This window comes from Canis lupus (genome assembly GCF_048164855.1).
Source record: "Canis lupus baileyi chromosome 5 unlocalized genomic scaffold, mCanLup2.hap1 SUPER_5_unloc_5, whole genome shotgun sequence".
In the NCBI taxonomy this organism is placed as follows: Eukaryota; Metazoa; Chordata; class Mammalia; order Carnivora; family Canidae; genus Canis; species Canis lupus.
The window spans coordinates 1-16,707 of NW_027326412.1; the positions used below are offsets into that span (position 1 = coordinate 1).

The window sequence follows — 16,707 nt, forward strand, 5'->3', positions numbered from 1 at the left end:
GAATCTAGAAGTGGAAAATCTATCTAAGACGTGTAATTGTAAAAATATGAGTCAAAAAGGAAGAAACCTGAAAATGAAGAGGTGGCAAAATATTGTAGTTAAGGTGGGAAAAGAGAAAGAAAATTGGAAACTTACAGTCTGATATAAAAATGAGTTGTACTGGAACATGGGTGGGGGGGCGGGGAAGAGGGGTACCCTCTAGTTCTATATACTGTAGATCCCTCGACTTCCCCTGGAGCTTTCCAGCGCTGCTGGGTGGGGAACTTGCTCTTCCCCTGTCCTTCCAGCTGGTCTTCTGGGGGAGGGGCGGGCTGTGCCGATTCTCAGGTGTGTGTACCTTGGGGAGCTGCCCCGCCCCCTGCTGGGTGCAGGGTCACGGGGAGCCGACCTGACCTCCCGTGAGGCCCGTGTCCCCTGGCGGCCACGCCTCTCCCAGGCACCGGGTGACACCAGGAGGGACAACCACACCGGCAGGGGCCAGGTCTCCCTGGCCCTGGAGGGCGCCCCCTGCAGTGACTCCCCCCATCTCCCAGTCCACAGGGGCCTGGATGCTCCCGGGGCAGGAGGGGCAGGAGTGTCCTCGCTGTCCTGGGCCCTCCCCGCCTCGGCCTGTCCCGGGGAGAGCAGGATCCCGGCTGTGTCCCCTGGGGTCCGGGGCCTGCGCTGCTGGAGTCTGGCTCCCGGAGCCCCTCCCGACACACCGGCTTCTCCCCGAGGCCCCGCGCAGCGCGCTCCAGCCCTTTACGGAGCTGGGCCGGTGTGGGGGGCGCTCGACCCTGCGCACTTCCTCTGTCAGTGACCCCGGAGACTGGAGGTCCCCACCCCCCACGTCCTGGCGGAGTTTCCAGCTGAGCGCCTTTCCATCCCGGAGGAATCCGGGGCGGATTTTAAAGCTCCCACTTGTCTGCTTCTCCAGGGCTGCGCTTACCCGCCTGGGAGGCTTTCCCCGCTGCAGGCCTCAGCCCGGCTCCTCCGGTGCCCCTCCCCACTTGATTCTTTTTTATTTTTTTCCGCCTCCCTACCTTGTTAGGAGCGAAAACCCTTCTCTCTGTAGCGTTCTGACTGTTCTCTCTTTAAATCTCAGTTCGGGGGGATCCCTGGGTGGCTCAGCGGTTTGGCGCCTGCCTTTGACCCAGGGCTGACCAGGGCTGAGTCCCGGGATCGAGTCCCACGTGGGGCTCCCAGCATGGAGCCTGCTTCTCCCTCCTCCTGTGTCTCTGCCTCTCTCTCTCTCTTTCTCTCTCTATCATAAATAAATAAATAAATCTTTAAAAAAAAAATCTCAGGTCGGGCACTTGCCAGGGGAGGGGGGGGCACTTGACGGGATGAGCACTGGGTGTTATACTATATGTTGGCAAATCGAGCTCCAGTAAAAAAGTAAATAAAAATCAATCATCAATCAATCTCAGGTCGAATTCGTAGGTGTTCAGGATGATTTGAAAGTTATCAAGGTAAGTTGGTGGGGCCAGGTGCTTGAGGATCCCTACTCCTCCCTCACCTTGCCCCCGCCCCACCCAAGATGGGATTCTAAACAATCACCTTTGCAAACGAAATGAGTCAGAAATGTCTCATACTAAAATGAATTCTGAGGTATTTTCTTTAGTTATTTTGAAGTACGTGTGTATGTATTTGTACGTATGTATATTTTATTTTTTGGAATTATTATTTTTCTCCATGCATGTGTATATTTCTAAAAAACCAACCCTGTACATTATGGTAAGTACAGAGGATTTTAAAAGAATACATATATATTTGTGGGTGAGTGTGTGTGTATGTATATACATATATACATACGTACATACATACACATACGGGTCTATATAGGGAGGAGTGAAGTTTGTAGTCCATTCATTAATTTAAATGCATTTGTCTGCAGGTGTCAAATAGTGACATTCATAATGCCCTTATCTGAAGTAGAAGTTTTTATTATTTTGGAAAATAGTATGGAATTTATGAGCTTTCCATAAGCACAAAACTCTTGCTACTAACAACATATGTTTTAGTTTTTGGCAATTCCTTCACCACCTCTATATTCATAGAGGGGTTAGTTTCACACTTCCACTGATGAACAGGAGGAAAAGTGTAGCCCGTTTTAAGACCTTACTTCAGATGTTAGTCTCCTACTTTTGAGATGAGTAACAATTTGCTCCAAGTAGTATCTGATTTCATTACAAGGAGCTTTTTTTTAAAATTTTTTAATTTATTTATGATAGTCACAGAGAGAGAGAGGCAGAGACATAGGCAGAGGGAGAAGCAGGCTCCATGCACCAGGAGCCCGATGTGGGCTTCGATCCCGGGTCTCGAGGATCGCGCCCTGGGCCAAAGGCAGGCGCCAAACCGCTGCGCCACCCAGGGATCCCTACAAGGAGCTTTTGAAATAATCATATGCTGTAATATATACTTACTGATAATTTATTGATAAGTCTTTTGTTCCTAGTAAAATAGCTCAGTGTATTTTCCCCTCTTCTGCATTTATTGCCATTTTAAACATCTGAAGAGGAAATAAAATTAGTTGCAGCCACAAATAATCTCATGATTTTTCTAGGAGCTACATAAATTTTACCTTAGTTAGTATTGGTATTTTGAAATATAAGGCTTTTTATTTTCTTTTTAAAAGACTTTATGGATTCATTTGACAGAGCACAAGCAGGGGGAGTGGAGGCAGAGGGAGAGAGAAAAGCAGGCTTTCTGTGGAGCAGGGAGCCTGACACGGGACTTGCTCTCAGGATCCGGGGACCATGACCTCAGCCGAAGGCAGAGGCTTAACTGACTGAGCCACCCAGCCACTCCTGAAATACAAGGCTTCTTTTGTATTTAAGATTCACACTAGAGAAGTAGCTGCAGTTTGGTGCCAGAATAGTGGTAGTGGGTACAAAGACCTGGGGAATGTCCTGCAGCTCACTTAGTATTTTTAACCTCTCCATTCTGGAATTGTGATAACTAAAAGAGATAATTAATGTGTGCAGACATGTTTGTAGTACAATGCCTAGATTTATTAGTTATCAGTAGATAAAATTCTTATAACTGAGTATAGAAATGTTAGAAAAGTCGAATACGTATGGAATATTCTCAGGACAAAGTGAGGTTAGGAAATTGAATCTGTCCAAATATATGCAGAGCTAAGGGTTTTCCTGTGGACTGTGTTAGACATGAGACTATAAACTCAATTTTAGTGTAGTCAGATGTATTAGTTTTTTTCTTTCAAGCCTTCTGAGTTTGTTGTAAACCAGAGAAAGACCTTTCCAATTCTGAGATTCTTAGGATTTTGTCATGATTTCTTTTTCCTTTCATGCATTCATTGCTTTCAATTAAACTTTTGAACTTTGGGGAATTTATGCTTGTATAAAAGTTTGAGCTTGGATCCAACTTTGTGTTTTTCCAGTTGGATATCCACTTAACTGCAACCCATTCCTTGTATAAACATAGGATATTCTTTGATTTCAGAGAAAATCATGATAATGTCATTTTATTGAGTTCCAGCTAAAAGACTCTTGTTTTACTTAGGTTTCTCCTCCTCATGAAAAAGAAAAAGGTCTGTTACATGAAAACCGCATGTTGCAAGATGAACTTGCCATGCTAAGACTGGAAATAGACACAATAAGGAATCAGAAGCAGGAAAAGAGGTATTGTGAAGACACTGAAACTGAAAAAGAAAAGAATGACAGTCTTCAAAACGCCATAAAACTGAATGAGGTAACATTAACAAATACAGTATTCCAATCTAGTGGGCAGCTGAATGTTGTGACAACTGAGAATACCATGCTGAACTCTAAATTGCAGGATGAAAAGCTAAACAGAGAAAGACTGGAAGCAAAACTTCAATCATACCGAGCTAGAGTCGCTACAGCTATACAGGATCGTGATCAAAGTCAGGCATCAAAAAGAGACCTAGAACTTGCTTTCCAGAGAGCAAAAGATGAGTGGTGTCATTTACAGGACAAAATGAACTTTGAGATGTCTAACCTAAAAGATAACAATGAGGTGCTTTCTCAGCAACTTTCTGAAGTCGAAAGTAAACTTAATGCCCTAGAAATTGAGCTGCAGTATACAAGAGATGCTCTCAGAGAAAAGACGTTGGCTTTAGAACATTTACAAAGAAACCCAAAACAAACACAGGGTCAGAAGAAGGAAATTGAGCAGAAATCTCAAAACGAACAAGGTAAAGTGAATGAATACATGGGAAAGCATGAATCCTTAGAAGAGAAATTATCTCAACTACAAAGTGAAAATATGTTGCTCCGAGAGCAACTAGATGATGCCTACAGCAGAGTGGAATGTAAAGAAAAGACTATAATTTATCTCAAAGACCAGGTTCAGGTTATTGTAAGAATGGTTCGAGTTGCAGGTGAAAAACGAGCTCTTCAACTGCGAGAAAGAAATAAGGAGTTAATCAATAAATGTAAACAGATAATGGAAAGAGCATTTAGATATGAAGATGAGAAAGAAGAAAGAGAAGTAAGTATTCAGAAAGACAAATATTTTTCAAGCTTCCTATTAGAAAGTTCAAAGTAATGTTTGGTTATGGCTTATTAGTACTATTTTTTTTTTTTTGGAGAGAAATAGTGCACCTGCACCTAAATGGGAGTGGGGCAGATGGAGAGGGAGAGAGAATCCAAAGTGGGCTCTATGCCCAGTGCAGAGCTCCACTTCATGACCCCGAGATCACGACCTGAATGATTATGGGTCAGTTTTGAATCTTCATAACTTGTATCCAGCAAATAAAAATTAGACCTGAAAGGTGCTTTAATTTGAATAAAAATGCACGTCATCTATGAGAAACTTCAAGAGGTTAAGTTATACATTGTTAAAGAAAGGAGTCTGATATTAATAATTTATTGTTAGTACTACTAAAATAGTTTTAATTCTTGTCACCACGTTTTAATACCATGATGAACAGATAAGTGGAAATGCTCATACCTGAGTGTTTTGACCTTGAGGTTCAAATAAGTGGATTACCTTGACAACTAACTCCAGATTTGTCACATGAACTGAAGTGTAGGTGCTGTATCTCAGTACTTTTTTTTGATAGCTTTTTAAGCATTTTCAGTTAGCATACTTTTATTTTTATTTATGTAAATTTAAATGTTTAGTCTCAAATCATTTATTCTTGTGACCTTTTCACTCTTTGAAGGCATCTACTTTTCACTAAATCATAATTTGGGATAACTGGTGACTTAGCAAAGCTGTATTTGATTTCATCTTCCCACCACGGTTTATAATTTAAGCATTTTTCAAATAATTTGCTCATTTCAAAACTCCATTGGTAACTACCATTTGGGCTTAAAATTTTCCAATAGAATTGTATCTTTGTGATTTATTAATTTGGCACTGGATCTCCATTTTCAGGCTACTGAGGGAGGGATGGCAGGATTCTTGTATAGCAGGAGTGGAGTGAGCATGAACAGGGGAGGGATCTCTAGGAGCTGAGGCCAGGAGGGAGGCAGAAGCCAGGTTATGTAGGGGGCTTGAGGGCCATTAGTATGACTTCACATTTGTTCTGAGATAGTAACCTATTGGAAGGATTTGAGCAGAGGATTGAGTATGTGAAGAACTTAGAAGTTAATTTTAGCCTCTAATAAAAAAGAGAGAAAATATTTGATTAATGTAGAATTTACCACTGCTAGTCTCACCTATACAATACCCATTTCTTTTTGAGACTTCAGCAGGCTGGGAAGCTTTGCAAATTCATCAACAAGGAATGGAGAGTGGGGCTGAAATAATTATCTGTGTAACATAATACTGACTAGGCAGGAGGGATAACACTTTTTGTGTCTTTAACTGAATTCACTTAGCAGTGTGTACATTCTAGGAATAAAAGGTGAGTTGATGTATGTGGTGATAAAGTACATACGTTAGAATTATATTATTAACATAATAATAGGATGATTTCTAAAATCAGTAACAGAAGGTCTTATTAGGTAGTTATGAGAGAACTTCAACAAGAACTGGCTGATGCCCTAAAAAAGCAATGTATGTCACAGGCTTCACCGGAGTTATCACATTATCGTATTAATTTAGAAGATGAGGTACAGGATTTAAAAACATTGGATCAAATCGAAAGTCACATATGTATTACATATAACATGTCAACAGTTCCTCTGTAGCTGGTTAAATAATATAAATGTTTTAGGATGCTAATTTCCATGGACCACTTTCTTTTGTATTTTCATTTCAATTTAGCATAATTTTAGTGTCTTCACCATGCACTTATTTATTAAATTCTGACTTTTCATTCTGCTCTCTCTGTGTTCTATGTTTTTCCTTATAGCATTTACCCATTCACAGAAATTGAGGGACTTTTTTCTCCTGCTATACGATTTTTTTTAACGATTTATTTATTTATTTATTTGAGAGAGAGAGAAAGAATGCATGTCCATGCACACTCATGAGTAGGGGGAGGGGCACAGGGAGAGAGAAAGAATCTCCAGGAGATTCCCTGCTGAGTACAGAGCCCCATGCCAGCTTAAACCCACCACCAATGAGATCATGACCTGAGCTGAAATCATGAGTTGGACGCCTAAACCAACTGAGCCACCCAGGTGCCCTAAAAACAATGTTTTCTACTGAGATCTCTATTACCATGATGAGGCGAGCTAGATAAAATCAGAAGATAAGGTTTAACGGAATGTTTCAGAAAATCGTCTTACTTCTCATCTTCACTTTTATTGATGGATATAGACTCTGTACTGATTTCAGGAAAACTTGTAAAGAAAGGTTACGACTAGTGGAACTGAGGCATTTCCTTCATTTTCTTTTCCTTTTATATATTTATTTTTAATATATTTATTTATAAATATTATAAAATATTTATATTTTTAATATTTATATATTAAAATGCATGGAAATATTCAGATGATGTATATAAAGCCAAAAGAGAGAATTAAGAAAATTATCTAGGTCCTGCCATTGACTCTTTTTAAAAGCTTTATTGAGCTATAAATACACCTACCATACAGTTGACCCATTTAACATGTGTTGTTGTCGCTGAGTATATTTATAGGGTTTTGCAACTATCACTGCCATCAGAACATTTTCGTCACCCTGAAAAAAAACCCTTAGCTGTTGCCCTTGACCTCGGGCAACCAGAAGTCTACTTCTTGTCTCCATAGAGTTGCCTATTGTGAATGTTTCCTATAAAGGGAGTCACACCATGTGTGGTCCTTTGCGACTCGCTTCTTTCACTTCCTGTTTTCAGGGTTCGCCTGTGTTCTAGCATCTGTCAGTGCTTCATTTCTTTTTCTGGTCAGACAGTCCTCCATTGTGGGCTAACGCCCTTGTTCATTCATCATTTAATGCACCTTTGGGTTATTTCCACTTTGTGGCCATTAATAATGCTGCTGTGAACATTGGTTTAGTTGTGTGGACATCTGTATTTCTCTGCCATCAGATTTTATCCTTTAAGTTAATTGGGGTGATTTTACCATCTCTCACCCTTTTTTATTTACTCATTCTACCCTTTCTGTCTTTTTAGTTTCCCTTCCTCTTGCCTAATCCTACACTATTGAGTCCTGGCTCATTGTCTCTCATTCTCCATGAGGCTTTCTCTGATTATTGTAACTCCCCCTGAACTTACTTTCTTCACCCGTATTATCTAGTCTGTGCAGACCAGTTTAGTCCTTTATTTTACATGTATTATCTAGTCTGTGCAGACCAGTTTAGTCCTTTATTTTACATTGTTTTTATTTTTTTTCATGAGCGATAATTCTGTCTTCTTATGTACAAATGTATCTAAGAGGGAAAATATTTTATGTGTATGGTACCTGTCCTTGCCTAAATTTGAGAATATCTTAACAGTTTTTAGGATAAAATTAAGTACTTTATACCATAGCAGTAATTTCTGATTGAAACACATTGACATAACAAAGCTGTATTCTAAATGTATTTTAAGCAGTTAAGTGTAAAACTGAAAGCATTTAATCCGATCGGACAAAGTATTCAATCAGATGCTGTTTTTTTCTGATTATGGCAAAACAGTCTAAATATGCCTGCCTTCATTATGCAACCAGAACTGAGATTTACAGAGTTCCAGCACTTTACCAACTATAAAGCTCTGAGGACAGGTTTTTTTTTTAAGTTTATTTATTTTATATAATCATTACATCTATTGTGGGGCTTGAACAGGAACTGAAGGTTAACCGTTGGATGTTCTTTTAACTGAGCCAGCGGGTGCCCCTGAGGGCAGCTTTTCTGATATGCCACACCACGGAGCCTTAATCTCTACTCATCAGAGTACTTGCTAAAGCCCTCTAACATAAACAGTTGCTAAGATGAACAATATGAACATAAAATGATTTGGGAACATTGGTTTAGCAAGAGTCCATTATTTCCACGTCAGTGGCTTTACCTTGCCTCTGATGGTCATGTAAGTTATGTATCACTCAGTGTAGGAGTTACTGTTTGCACTGTAGTCCATGAGCATTGTTCACTGAGTAGTATAGAGAGGAGGTAAATTAAAATTATTATAAGTGGAGGAAAGTACCATTGGCTAGTGGAATTTTTGAAAGTTTTTTCTTGAAGATTTAAAAAAAATTAACTTTTGTTTATTTACTCATAAGAGACAGAAAGAGAGGCAGAGACACGGGCAGAGAGAGAAGCAGGCTCCATGCAGGAAGCCTGATGTGGGACTTGATCCCAGGACTCCAGGATCAAGCCTGAGCCAAGTCCCAGTTCAAGTGATACATAACCGCTGAGACACCCAGGCGTCCCTTTTTTTAATATTTTACTTGAGAGAGAGAGAGGGAGAGGGAGAGAGAGAGAGAGAGAACATGAGTGCACAAGCAGGGGGAGGGGCAGAGAGAAAGGAAGAAGCAGACTCCCTGCTGAGCAGGAACCCTGATGTTGGGGTCTCAATCCCAGGACCCCAAAATCATGATCTGAGCCCACAGCAGATGCCTAACTGACTGAGCCACTGAGGCACCTGTAGTGAAAGTGTTTTGAAGTCCTGAGGCTATATCCTGGGCCTTATGCTCCCCATTTGCTACCGCTTTCAGTGGTATGAAGAATGATTTCAATATAACTTGTGTAAGAGACCACTTTCATTGGCCTGCCGTCTGCCTAAAATATCAAATATCATTAGAACGTAAAACACAACAACAATAATAATGCTAATTGCAGACACTTAGAATTTGGTATGTGCCACATACTCTTCTAAGTAGTTTATGTATATTCCCTAATTTAAACTTCCGACTATCACAGTGAGGTAGATACTATTATTAACTTCATTTTACACATGAAGAAACTGAGACACAGAATTTGAAGTAATTTTTCAAGGTCAAACAGCAAATGCCCAGGGGAGCTGGGAATTCAAATCCAGGCATTCTGGTTCCTACAGAGATCCTGCCTCAGAAGCTGTTACTTGAAATATCTGAGTGTCCCTGAAAGCAGCATGTTAACTTGTATAATCACTGGAATGCCCATGGTGATTTGTAAATGTGAATATTTAAAATTATAATTGATGTGGTGCTTGGAATAGAAAACTAGAAAAGTTTACCATAAGGTAATTTCCTGTCTTTCTGCCTTTGAACAATACGTAAATTTGTATGTGTACCTGATAAAATATAATTTAAAAACGTTAGAATGTTGTTTTTTAATACTAGAAGAGTGCTCAGAAAGCTTTTCTGTCAGGGGATTGTAAATATTTTGGGCTTTGCAAGTCATAGGTCTCTATTGTAGCAGTATAATTCTGGGGAAGCCTTAAATCAGTATGTAGAGGAAAATGTGGCTGTGTCCAGTGACATTGTATTTACAAAAACAGATGATGGTGGTTTTATACTAGATTGTCAGTAGTTAAAAGTATTTCTTTTCTTTTTTAGCGACAAGAAGCAAAGGAGTTACAAACAAAGGTTGTAAGGTGCATTCAGAAGTTCAGAGATGACATAAAAAAGTATGCAATTTATTTTAAGATTTTATTTATTCATGAGAGACACAGAGAGAGACAGAGACATAGGTAGAGGGAGAAGCAGCCTCCCTACAGGAAGCCTGATGCAGAACTCAATTCTGGGACTCCAGAATCGTGCCCTGATCCAAAGGGAGGCTCTCAACCACTGAGCCACCCAGGCGTCCCGCAACAGGACAAGTGAAAGCAGCACAGAAAATAACTTGAGTATTTATAAAGCAGATAAGTAGTATAGTATGAGAAATATATCCATTATGATAAATACATCGTTGTTTAGCTGGGTAAAAATATCAGCTTTGTGGGATTTTGAAATGCATAATTTTTGCTTACGATCCTTTTTTTTTTCTTTTTTGCTTACGATCTTTAAATTTTGTACATTAACCCCAAAACACAACCAGAAAAATGGCACAATTGCCAAATCTACTTTTTAAATTTCTAAGAATTTATGTAAGACCTTTAGATGTTTGTTTAGAAATTATGTGGTATGTTTAAAATTTGTGTCTGAGAATAAATATTTTAAAATATGCATTTTAGGCTTGAAGTTGAAAATGCCGAGTTAAAAGTTACAGTCAAGGAGCAAGCAGGCCAAATTGAACAGCTTCAGAAAGACCTGTTAAGTTCAAGTTCGGTAAGTCAGTCTCTTAATTTCTGTCCTAAGGAGAAGGAATTTTTATATCTCTAGTAGTAGTGTATAAGAACATTTTGGATAATATGAAAATTCTCACTCATAAAAATATTTATTATATTCATATGGTTGCTATTTAACTACTCTTGGTATAATTTCTCTTTATAGATAAAGTTGACTGAATGCATAAATTAATCATTTTTGTAGTAAGATTTTAATAAAAAGGATTGTGATAGCCTAAGCAAAACAGTATTTTATATATATATATATATCACATTTTGTTTATCTGTCAGTGATCATTTGGGTTTTTCTACCTCTTAGCTATTGTTGGTAATGCTGCTATGAATATTGGTATACTAATGTCTGAGTCCCTGCTAATATTTTTCAATATGTTTAAAATTCCCCAAACTTTGAGTAATAATTTGATCTTGAATGCTGACTTTCTCTTGTAATCTCAACCCTTCACTGAGATTTTGAGAATGAATTACTTTACTAATAATTTGTGGTGATTTGTAATTACAAATTGGTAGTGTGTTGCCTTCATTAAGAATGACTACGAGGGGGATCCCTGGGTGGCTCAGTGGTTTGGTGCCTGCCCTGGGCCCAGGGCATGATCCTGTAGTCCCCGGATTGAGTCCCACATGGGGCTCCCTGCATGGAGCCTGCTCCTCCTCTGCATGTGTCTCTGCCTCTGTGTGTGTGTGTGTGTGTGTGTGTGTGTGTTTGTGTGTGTCTCATAAATAAATAAATAGAATCTTAGAAAAAAGCAGAATGACTACTAGGTAATTATGCAAACATTTTTCTCAAAGGGATGTAGTTTTCTCCTTGTTGGATTTTGTAAAGGAAAAGAGATGCCAGTGAAAAAGTAGAAATGACTGCTCAGTCAGGGCCTTAGAGAGTAACCTAGTGCTCCTAGCATTCATTGCAAGTTCAGAAACGAATGTTTTTCTATTACCTTGAGTTAATCATACTTTCAGAGATTTAACAGTCCAATCTCAGAAAAGATTAATGTGCAATCCAGGACTCCAGTTTATTGATAGGTAGTGAAAACTATATAACCATTTATAAGCAGTACAGGATTATCGTGCCATTCATACCGTCCTTTGTAGGAGTGGCTACCAATGATTTAAGATGAGAAGATTGCTTTGGGACTTCTAAGTTGGAACTATGAGGTAGATGGACCTACAACTAGTTTCTTTCAGTGACATAAGTTAGGTACATGCAAATTTCATTAAACAATCATACCTATCAGGGGAACTAGCACATTCTGTTGACTGGTCCTTTCTGTGGCCAAAGAAACATCGAAAAAAACTTTTTTTCCTGACTTCATATAAAACTGCTCAAGTTGCTTTACTGTACTTTTCATGCAGTTAACTTGACAAGGATTCTTATCTCTGACTGAGAGTGCCATGAGTTGTCCCCCTACAATATCACACAGGAATCTATTAGGAAGCCACCACATATTACAGAGTTTGTAAGAATATCCATAGATAATTCTGCATATTCCTATAGAAATGAATTAGGGTTATGGTATAAAATGATTAGCCACTTTAAGCTTACCCTATAAAATAAAAACTTAAATAGCTTTCCAGCAACTTAGTTCATAGCCCTAATTTCTCTAGAAGGTTCTCACCTCATGAATCCCTAGGACAGAGACTACATCTGTGTTAAGATATTTCATGGACACCATTTTGAGGTGAAGAAATATGGATTGGGAAGAAGAGTTAGCTCTAGCTGACTTAAGCCTCTGAAGAAAATAGTCAAGTATGTGTCTGAAAAGAACTTAGAAGAAGACTTCCGTAAGTTCACGTCTCTATGGAATAGGAAAGTATTCAAAAGGAAACAAAGGCAAACCGTTCATAATCCAACCCTTGGGAAGAACTTTTGCATTATTTTTTTTTGAACTTTTGCATTATAAAAGAAAAGCAAGACAAAGTACAATGGTCAGCATCCTGAGGGTAAAGGTGCCCCCCCCCCAGATTAAAAAATAATACACTGGGATCCCTGGGTGGCACAGCGGTTTGGCACCTGCCTTTGGCCCAGGGCGCGATCCTGGAGACCCGGGATCGAATCCCACGTCGGGCTCCCGGTGCATGGAGCCTGCTTCTCCCTCTGCCTGTGTCTCTGCCTCTCTCTCTGTGTGTGTGTGTGTGTGTGTGTGACTATCATAAATAAATTTTAAAAAATTAAAAAAAAATACACTCGGGATGCCTGGGTGTCTCTCTCATTAAGCGTCTGCCTTCAGCTCAGGGCATGATCCTGGAGTCCTGGGATGGAGTCCTCCATGGGGCTCCCTGCATGGAGCCTGCTTCTCTCTCTACCTGTCTCTTTGCCTCTCTCTCTCTCTCTCTCTCTCTCTGCCTCTCTCTCCCTGCCCCCCCGCCCTCTCCCTCCGTACCTCTCATGAATAAATAAATGAATAAATAAAATCTTTAAAAAATAACTCAAAGTAATCCCAAAAAGAGTCAAGATAAAATGTACAAGATTAACTGTGTGAGGTGCCTGTGTGGCTCAGTGGGTTAAACATCTACCTTAGGCTCAGGTCATCACCTCAAGGTCCCAGAATCGAGTCCTGTATACATCAGGCTCCCTCTGCAGCAGGGAGTCTGCTTCTCACTCTGTATCTGCTCCTCTCCCCATTCATGCTCTCTCTCTCTCAAATACATAAATTAAAAAAATATATAAAAATAACAGATTAGTTAACTAGAAAGGTAATGCACATCAGGTAACAGGTATTGAATGTGTGGTTGAAAATATTGTCTATGAGGAACTAGAAGGAAGATGGAAGCATACACATGACCTCAGTAAATGGGTCAAGGCTGAAAGTATAGAATAGAGCATCTGGTTTTGAAGCCTTGGGATTTGGAGAACTCTGAGAGGATGTGAAAAAGAGGAATAGCAAGGGTCCAAGGACTGAATGTCAGCGTTTGCTGTCATTTAGAAATGAAATGGGATTAGAAGAGCAGAGGGAAGATGTGGCATTGTTTTGAGCTGCTGCTGAGAAGTAAAGCAGGATCAGGACTTGTAAAAACAGATCCTTGATGATTGTCAAAACTTTTTAGTGGAATTCCAGGATTGAAAGTCAGATTTTAGTGTAAAAGACGCGATGAAAAGATGAATCTGTGGCTGAGATGACACATTAAAGAATGTTCGAGTCCAGTGAAAGGGGAAAAGCAAGATGATCGAAAATGCTGCAAGAGTAAGGAAACGTTTTTATAGAATATTGGGAAGCCTTGAATTTTATTTAGAGAGAAAAGTGGTCAATAGAAAAGAAGACATTGAAATCTTGCAGAGAAATGTTTGAAATGCTTGCAGAGAAGGAGAGTATCTCATCCTAAAGTCAGATGATCATCAAAATTATAATGGGGACAGTATGGGAATTTTTCAGAGACTGTATCTTAAGCTGTGATCTCACAAAACCCAGAGTATCTTAAGACATTGGTGAAACTGCTTCTAGGACATCTCTAGAAACTCAGATGTAAGTATAGCCACCTTAAAGATTTTTTCATTAATGTGGATTAAAAACCTCTGTATTTCCCAAGTAAATTTTGGCAATTTAAATTCTAGAAACAAAAATGATGAAAATATAAACTCAGTTGAAGCTGTTTTAACAAACATCCTTATTTTTGAGATTTCTTTTCATTGACATTTGGTTCATAACCTACATTTTATATGTATTTTATAAACCTGTCTAAACACATATTACTCATGGATTCATGAGAAATAGCATTTTATAAAAGAAGAAGGAGTCTCTTGATTTTTGAAACTAATGTTCTTAAAAAATTGTTTCCAAAGTGTGGTGATGAAAAGGAAAACCTAAAGAAATGTATGGAGTTAAAACAGCCTTTGCAGTTCAGGTTGGATCAAGAAGTGAAGAAAAATGAGGAATTGGAAAAAGAGAATACTGGGTAAGACTAATATTTCACATCACTTTAACCATTAATTAACTAATTTATCTGTAATTGTAGTTTATAAAAACCTAAATAGAAATTCTTGCCAAAATACTACATTTACTCTTCCGTGATTCCTTAAATAATAACAACAATGCCTTTGACATATATTGTCAACTGCGCTTTTCATTGTCCACCGTGAATTTTTTCTGCAAGATATCTTTGTTCTTAGGTAATCTTTCCTTTTAATAGTGTTCTTTTCTTAGAGCAGATATCCTAATCTCTAAAAACTTAACTGTGTCATATAACAACATCAAAAGTTATCTTGGATTTGCTTGTATTTCTTTTTATTTTATATTATTTATTTGAATTCAAATTAATTAACTTATAGTGTAATATTAGTTTCAGAGGTAGAGTTCAGTGATTCATCAGTCTTATGTAACACCCAGTGCTCATGCCATCACGTGCCCTCCTTAATCCCCATCAGGCAGTTACCCCATCGCCCCCAATCCCTTCCCCTCCAGCAACCCACAGTTTGTTTTCTAGTATTGAGTGACTTATGGTTTGTGTCTCTTTCTGATTTCATCTTGTTTTACTTTTCCTTCCCTTCCCCTATGCCCGGAGCCAAAGGCCTACTCTCAGCCACTGAGCCACCCAGGGGTCCCAAGATTTCATTATTTATTGGCTGAGTAATATTCTGTTCTCTCTCTCCCTCCCTCTCTCTCTCTCTCTCTGTCCAATAAATAAATAAATATGATTATTTATTTATATCACACCTTCTTTATACATACCTCTTTCAAAGAACATCGGATCTCCTAGTTTGGCTATTGTGGATATTTACTGGTATAAACATATGGGTGCAGGTGCCCCTTTGGATCCTGACCAAAGTGATCTTTGGGATTCATACCTTCTAGTGCAATTGCTGGGTTTTACATAGGTAGCTCCTTTTTCAACTCTTTGAGGAACCTCTGGTACTGATTTCCAGAGTGGCTGCACCAGGTTGCATTCCCACCAACATCGTAAGAGGATCCCCCTTTCTCTGCATTCCTGCCAACATCTGTCATTTCCAGACTTGCTAATTTTGGCCATTATGAAAGGTGTGAGGGGGAAACTCACCATGGTTTTGATTTGTATTTCTCTGGTGCCAACTGATGTTGAGCATGTTTTCATGTGTCTGTTGGCCATATGTATGTCTTCTTTGGAGACATGTCCTTTCATTTCTTCCCATTTCTTCATTGGGTTATCTTTCTTTGGGTGTTGACTTTGATTAGCTCTTTATAGACTTTGCATACCAGCCTTTTATCTGATAAGGCATTTGCAAACACCTTCTGCCATTCTGTCAGTTGTCTTTTGGTTTTGTCAACTGTTTCCTTGCTGCGTAAAAGCTTTTTATCTTGATGAAGTCTCAGTAGGTCATTTTGGCGTCTGGTGACATGTCTAGCAAGAAGTTGCTGCAGCCAAGGTCACAGAGGTTGCTGGCTGTGTTCTCCTCTAGGATTTTAATGGATTCCTATCTTACATTTGGGTGTTTCATCCATTTTGACTCTATTTTTGTGTATGGTGTAAGAAAATGGTCTAGTTTTATTCTTCTACATGTGGTGGTCTGATTTTCCCACACCATTTGTTGAAGAGACTGCTTTGTCTCCATTGGATTTTCTTTCCAGTATTGTTGAAGAGGAGTGGACCATAGAGTTGAGGGTCCACTTCTGGATTTACTCTTCTGGGCCATTGATTGACATGTCCGCTTTTGTGCCAGGACCATACTGTCCTGTTGATCACAGCTTTGCAATGGAGCTTAAAGGCTGGCTTCTAATGCCACCAGCTTTGGCTACGTTTTTCAACATACCTTTGGCTATTCGGGGTCTTCTAAGGTTCCAAAGAAATTTTAGTATTATTTACTCCAGCTGTATGCAAAGAAGTTGGGGGCAGCCCAGGTGGCTCAGCGGTATAGCTCTGCCTTCAATCCAGGGTGTGATCCTGGAGACCCAGGATCGAGTGCCACGTTGGGCTCCCTGCATGGAGCCTGCTTCTCCCTCTACCTGTGTCTCTGCCTCTCTCTCTCTCTCTCTCTCTCTCTCTCTCTCTGTGTGTGTCTAATGAATAAATAAATAAAAAATCTTAAAAAAAAAGTTGGTAGTATTTTGATAGAGATTGCATTGAATGTAGAGATTGCTCGAGCTTGCATAGACATTTTAACAATATTTGTTCTTCCAATCCATGAACATGGAATGATTTCAGTTCTTTATGATTTCTCAATTTCTTTCCAGAATGTCCTGTCTTCTTCAGAGTACAGATCC

General features: G+C 39.3%; 1 protein-coding gene across 6 annotated transcripts in view; it reads left to right on the top strand.

Annotated features, from left to right (window-relative positions):
* Positions 1-2,665: 2,665 nt before the first annotated feature.
* LOC140629438 (ankyrin repeat domain-containing protein 26-like) overlaps positions 2,666-16,707 on the top strand; it is a 98,130-nt gene continuing 84,088 nt past the window's right edge. For 5 of the 6 annotated variants that reach the window (XR_012027271.1, XM_072818910.1, XM_072818914.1 and 2 more), the window contains exons 1-4: positions 2,666-4,455; positions 9,813-9,883; positions 10,430-10,523; positions 14,316-14,428. Coding sequence is in view for 5 of the 6 variants with exons in the window: in XM_072818910.1 (XP_072675011.1) it covers positions 3,553-4,455; positions 9,813-9,883; positions 10,430-10,523; positions 14,316-14,428 (1,181 nt within the window). In the remaining variant the exon portion in view is untranslated. The remainder of the gene's footprint in view (positions 4,456-9,812; positions 9,884-10,429; positions 10,524-14,315; positions 14,429-16,707) is intronic. The other variant, XM_072818911.1, reaches the window with a different exon arrangement.